Source organism: Ostrea edulis, chromosome 2, assembly GCF_947568905.1.
Source record: "Ostrea edulis chromosome 2, xbOstEdul1.1, whole genome shotgun sequence".
In the NCBI taxonomy this organism is placed as follows: Eukaryota; Metazoa; Mollusca; class Bivalvia; order Ostreida; family Ostreidae; genus Ostrea; species Ostrea edulis.
The window spans coordinates 70,862,898-70,869,912 of NC_079165.1; the positions used below are offsets into that span (position 1 = coordinate 70,862,898).

General features: G+C 37.4%; 1 protein-coding gene across 1 annotated transcript in view; it reads right to left on the reverse strand.

Moving 5' to 3' along the window:
• Positions 1–3,186: 3,186 nt before the first annotated feature.
• Positions 3,187–7,015, reverse strand: part of LOC125681541 (galanin receptor type 1-like) — an 81,698-nt gene continuing 77,869 nt past the window's right edge. Inside the window, exon 3 of the mRNA XM_048921688.2 lies at positions 3,187–4,315. Coding sequence (XP_048777645.2) covers positions 3,487–4,315 — 829 coding nt within the window. The 3' untranslated portion in view covers positions 3,187–3,486. The remainder of the gene's footprint in view (positions 4,316–7,015) is intronic.

The following is a 7,015-nucleotide window of genomic DNA, read 5'->3' on the forward strand; positions in this document are numbered from 1 at the left end:
CCTGTATAATGTATATTTTGAAATTGACGGCACAAAAAAGTGATGCTGGAGTTGGACTTGGGGTCATCAAATTACTCTAGAAATAAAATTTGGTAGAAATCTGACAACCTTGATTTTTTTTAAAAAGTTCCTTGGGAGCCATTTGGAAATTAAAGTGATTGCACACCTCTTCCACGACTTTTAAATTGAATCTGTTGAAGCACTTTCACAAAATCGCGCGGACAAATCTCTCCCTAAAGAAGGGAAATAATAATAAAATAATACGAAACGGAGCAAAGGACGTTATGTGATCGACACTATGGGTTTTGCATTGTTGCATTAACTAGCAATCTTAGATAGCTGCGTCAAGGGGGAAAAAAATGCTTGAAGCTTGAGTTTTTCTTCGCATGCGGCATTAATGAATGTTTGTATGTATGTTTTGACACAATCGTAGTGGGAAAATATTTTGTCAATATTTTATATTAAAATTTTGAAGCGGCGATTGAAGAATGTAGAAATATAAGACCTCAATTGTGCAAAGAAGAGGTTGCGCTGCAAATCGAAAGGCTTTTACCTGTATTTCTTCAATATGTCTCATATAGAAAGATTCTCAAGCGGTACGTTATACAATATACAACCAACCCAGACGGCTAGTTACGCAACTAGTAGAGGCTACATCTGGCGCACAACAGGGCGGGGTGGACAGAGAATCCGATTCCACACACACCCCCGAAGCTTGCTTAAAATTATGTATATTTACTTGTTATACTTTTTATGAATTCCCTGTCGTAATATACGAGGTCATTAAGTCATACATGTACATGTAGTCCCTAGTCTTGACTGAACCCTTTGGAAAAATTGCGTGGAGCGGAACCCACTCTTCTGGGAAAACTTCTGAATCTGCACATAAATACATAACTGCGCTAGCTCTAACGATAAAATCATCATCATATACACGTATGATATATCTTGCCAATGATATGATATTTAAAATTATATACATGCAAGGTGAAGATAACGAACAGTGATCAATCTCATAACTCCTAAAAGCAATACAAAGTAGATAGTTGGGCAAACACGGACCCCTGGACACACCAGATGTGGGATCAGGTGCCTAGGAGGAGTAAGCATCCCCTGTTGACCGGTCACACCCGCCGTGAGCCCCATATCCTGATCAGGTAAACGGAGTTATCCGCAGTCAAATCAGTGTGCCAAGAACGGCTTAACAATCGGTATGAAACACGTCAGACAGCATTTGGCCCAATGCGAGGTTGTATTGACGAACTAGATCGTTATAACGACCATAGAATTTGCGAAATGCTGACTTCAATCGAGACTGTTGAAATCCCTGTACCATCAACTTGTTTGTCAGTAGCTTACCTCGATTTATAAACTGACTATACCCAGAACAAGCTCTTGCATATCGAATCAGTTGAGATATATAAACACCATATGCAGGTGATAATGGAATATTGCTACATAAATGTGGGAAGTTGACGATGGAGAAGCTGAAATCATCCCGTTTGTCATACAGTTGAGTTGTCAGTTTGCCGTTAATGTCTATTTTCAATAAAATATCTAAGTATGAAGCAGAAGTGGACGACTCTGTGGTGTCCTTTATTTCGAGCTCACAGGGATATATCAAATCGACATATGAATGAAAGCTATCATTGTTAATAGACAAAACGTCATCGATATATCTAAAAGTCGAATTGAAGGTCACAGCAAGAGATTTTTTCTTCTCACGTAGAAGTTTTTGATTAAATTCTGCTTCATATGAATATAAAAACAGGTCAGCTAACAAAGGAGCACAATTCGTGCCCATGGGAATTCCAACAGACTGTTGGAAGACCTGATCACCAAAGACCACGAAGATATTGTCAATGAGGAACTCTAGCATATTTTTTATTTCAACTTCAGAGTACTTGTGCGTGGAATCAGAGTGGTGTTTAACAAAGTAAGTTTTTGAATGACTGATCACTAGATATGAATATTTCCGTTTTTGTTGAAGAAACAACTGTCTATGATGTCAAAAAGTCTAGTCTTTAATTTGTCGTGAGGAATGGTCGTGTATAGTGTTGAAAAGTCATAGGTTTTAATGCTATTGATTTGGGAAAAATTCTGTGATTTCAAGTTTACTAAAAGTTCTTTAGAATTTTTTAGAATCCACATTTGATTAACACCACTTCTGGCATATGTAGTTGCACAGTAAGTTTGAAGTTTCTCCTTCACAGCTGTTAACATTTTCGTGAGGAGGAAAGATAGGGGCTTGGTAGAGCACTTACTGGATCCAGCAATGTATCTTTGTTTGTAAGGGTTTTTATGTAGTTTAGGAATCCAGTATAGGTACGGTAACTCATATTCATTCGACCCATTGACTGGAATATTAAATGTGTCTAAGACTGAAGCATGGTTTTGAAGAATTTCGTCTTTTGAAAGGGCAGTTGGAGTATAAGTATGATTACCAAAAGTGGAATTAATGCCAAGTTCGTTTAAAATACAGTTGTAATAATGAGCCTTACAAACAAAGACAATGTTGTTACTAGCTTTGTCAGCTGGAACCAAAACATATTCCTGATGTAACCTATCTAATTCTTTTATCACTTCTGGTTTACTAAACACAGAAGGATAGATGGTACGTACTTTTGTTTTCATGTGTCTAATGCGGGATTTTAATATCCCTCTTATGCTTTTAACTCATTCTGACAATGTATCAAGTTCTTCTTTTTCATATTTAGCCCATCGTCTGGCATAATCTTCGACAGAACTCATAATAGAGATGAAGTTCTGTCGCCAATTAAAAGACCGAGGTTCTCTGTATTTAGGACTTTTAAGAATAAGTGATTTGAGGTCCTCATTTTGAACTATATCAACATCACCAGTAATGACATGTCCAGCTGGACTGTAGTTGAAAGAAGATGAAGAACATGTTGGTGGATTACGTAGAAGATGGTCTATATCTAAGCACTGCAAAGTTTTTTTATAATTAAAAAGTTTGGATGCAATAGTATAAGTATAGCTGTAGGAAAATATAAATTTGCAGACGTGGGCGCATGTCTCATATCTCCTTAAATCTGTCACTGACTACTTGTTCAGAGGAGGCGCGACATTTTCATGTGGCAATCAGCACTCTTTTCTAATAAACTACAAAGCAAGTTACATACAGCTGCGTCTCGCTTGAAACAAAAAGAAACCCGAGTTCTTGAGTGTTGTTTTGCACTTTATTAAGAAATGTATTTGACGAGAAAGGAAATTTTCGTCAGTATATGTTGTTTTCTGACCATGCTATCAATTTTAACCATCTTCATTTCATCATCACTGTTTTCCACGTTAAAGTACAATGCAATTGTTTTATACATAAAATGTACACGAATAGAAATAACACGAGAAGCACCATTAAAAAGCGTTAATGAACTTATCATAGTCCTTCGATTGTGGTTGGTAGATTACGAAGGTTATACATGTTTTACTATTGGCAGATTTTTTAATAAAAAATAATTACATCAATTATATATTCGTTGTGACAGATATACAAGTCTTCTCTGTTTGGCATTCTTTGTCGACTAGATTTTCCATGAAGAAACAGGGTTTGGATTGGTTACTTATTGGGTAATTCAAGGTCTCCAGCAGGGAGGATTCTTCTGTTTGCGTATTCATAGCACACTCAGTCGATCCATTCGTATGGGATGTTTTGTCGTGGTTGGTCGTAATGCTCCGAAGTTCCCATTGTTTGCTACTGTTGCTTACATCCGGGTTATTCGGAATCAAGTCGGCATCATCCCCTAACATGGCAGCATTTAACGTAACCGTTCTACAGGTAAACGCAGCCCTTAAATATTTTCTAAACGTTTTACTCATGAAGCAATAAATTGCTGGATTAAGTGACACAGTAACATAAGCGAAGCATGGGGCAAATATGTGCAAGTGGTAAGAAAAAGATGTGGCTGGTACGTTTAAAGAATTCATTATTGCTGCTACGTGAAGGGGTAGCCAGCAAACGGCGAAAGCCAGCGTAACAACGAATGTCATCTTGACGATTTTCCCACGTGTTTTTAACGTGACAACAGCTGCCTGATTCAAACGGGCACCGCGTCTCAAGTGCGCACGCAGCTTTTGAGCAATTTGAATATAACAAAATCCAACCAATGTCTGTGGAATCAGATAAAAGAAGATAAACATGCAGGCTGAATAGGCCTTCCTTTTGTTATCCTCCATTTCTTCCATGCAGATGGGACGAAATGCTTTGACTTCACGCACCACCAGAAGAACAGGTGAAAATAAGAGGAAAGAGAATACCCACAGTACCATAATCATGTAACACGTGTTCTGAGAAGTCCTGAAAATAAAAGCATAACGATAGTCAATCATGTATTATTTAATAAACACATATTAACCGGAGCTAATTCAAATTGAGACTGTTGACATAATACTATGTACTCGTTGTAATGGAAATCAATTTATACTAATGGATGAAAATGGTGATGATCAATCTCATAAAACCCACAAAGAAAAAAATCGAGAACAGGGCAGACACGGACCGCTTGAAGTTCCAAAGGTGCAAACAGGTGACCAGGAGGAGTAAGTATTCCCTGTTGATCGGTCATACCCGCCGTGAGTCCTCTGTCCTGATCAGGTAAATGGAATAATCCGTAATTAAAATCAGTAAAATCATTTTTGTAAAACGAGCGACCTAGCAATTAGTCTGAAACACGCCAGACAACATTCGACTTAACGACAGGCTGTGTTTGCAAACAATATCGTTATCACGAACATAAAATTTGCGAAATGCTGAATTCAATCGGGACTGTTGAAGCCCCTGTTAACATAAACGTATTTGTCAGTAACCTGCCTCCGTTCAGAAATTGATCATGTGCACAATCGTGCTATCGTGTTACTGCAGTTACACGATATGCAGGTGATGATTGAATATTGCTACATATAGATGAGAAGTTGACGGTGGAGAATCAGAAGTCATACTGTTTATTTGTGAGTATGCCTTCAATGTCTAAATATATATCTCTTTGTATATATAGAGAGATATGAAATGAGAAATAAGAAATTTGTAGATAATAAAGATACATGTACAGGTAATTGGGATGCAAAGAACAATTTTGATCCGCAGATTAAAGGTCAAAGTTACGCTTAGTTGGATTTAATTTTAAGACAGGATATAACCACGTCTTAACGTCGCAATTTGGCTAATAAAGTGCATCGCTAGGGTACACGCATGTAATACTCCGTCTGTAGCTATATGTACATAGTGCATGCTTGAAGTCACAAGCTGTGACGCTGTCAATTCTAAATTGAGGCAACCGTGACCTATTGTTTTTGGTCATGTGACACTTTTCCCCACTGACCAAGCTCCTAGACCTCGCAGTGTGCAAAATAAATATGAGCTACCAGACGGACGGAAGGGAAAACATATACCACAATACGCCCCATCACACGGTCCATCAAAAGACGGGGGTGGAACATTCAATGACTCTATGAACAATTTATCAGTAAAACAACCATCTCTCAGATAACAAGCAGAGATCAATCTCATAAATCCTATAAAATACAAATTCAGAACAAACACAGACCCCTGGGAACACCAGATGTGGGATCAGGTGTCTATGAGGAATTAGCATCCCTATTGACCGGTCACACCAGCCGTGGGGCTCCCTCTATGTGGATAAGGTATTTACGGAGTAATCCTTAGTTTCAATCAGTATGAAAAGAACGGTTTAACAGTCGTCACAATGGCAGGCTGTATTTGCAAAAAGATCTCATTTATTGCGAAATACTGACTTTAAATGAGACTGTTGAAACCCATGTATAATTTGTCAAGAGCCTACTGAAAACGCCAATAATTCACACCTTTTATGTTCTTTTCAAATGAATTGGTTTCATGTATATTTTAACGCGGGTTTGCGCCTCGGGATTCCAATGCATAATGGATAAACATTAATGAGAAGTATTTACGGTGAATGGAAGACTAGGTATAGACACGTAAAATGAGATTTCCTTATGAATTTCGTATGTATGAAGTTAAGTCCCCACCAGCTCTGAACATTGATTTCTACAAGAATAATTCGCATATGAAGGAGAAAAATTATTCATTCCCTCTCGATTTACATTATCACGTCAGAAAACAATTTTAGTAAAGGATAGGGAAAAAAACCGACCCTGTAATTTTTACTTCGTCTATTGTTGACACTCATGGTATTTGGTGCATATAGTGATATATTAAAGGCAGCTTTTGTATCTGAATCTTCGCTCCACATCTTCATTTCTTCAGTATATCTTTTTCGATATGGAGAGTTCTGATGATATCCGAAACAGATTTTATATTGTAATAATATTGCTTTGTTTCGTGTATGGGCCTGACTAGTAATCCAAGAGTGCCGGGTTTGATTCAAATATTTTTTCTCCACTTCTTTGCCACAATAATGTAATGTCTATATATACAACCTCCTGTAAATATATAGTTGACTTTACTTTTTTCTTGGCCTCAACCAGGAACTATCAAAATATACGAATTCTAATACAAACCAGCAGGCATGTTCACGAAGCTTTCTTGGGACTAAGATGTGTCCTAAGTATGTTTTAGGACATGTCTTAGTCTTAAGTAAGGTTCTCGAAGCTTTCCTAAATTTAAGACACGTCCTAATTTTAGGACACCATAACCCTTGTCCTTAGACGGGTCGACAGGAAATGTTTAGAGACTTAGTGACCACAGCACTCCAATCCTAAATAGAAGGGAATTCTGACAGTTCATTTCTAAACTAAATGCTTGTATAGCTTAACCTTTAGATTGATAATGAGATGACTTTTAATTCCATTCAAGCATAAATTCTGTGTTAGACTTTTAGCTATTTCATATGTTATGAAATAAATCTGAACATAACTCCTCTTACTATGGGTCGTAAACTTCACCCTCTTTTACATTGATTCTGTTTCAATCTTTCTTTCCCGCTGTATCTCTTCAGTTTCAACACGAATCCGCAGGATATCAGTAACTTTCACATAACTTTCACATACATTCATCCCAAAT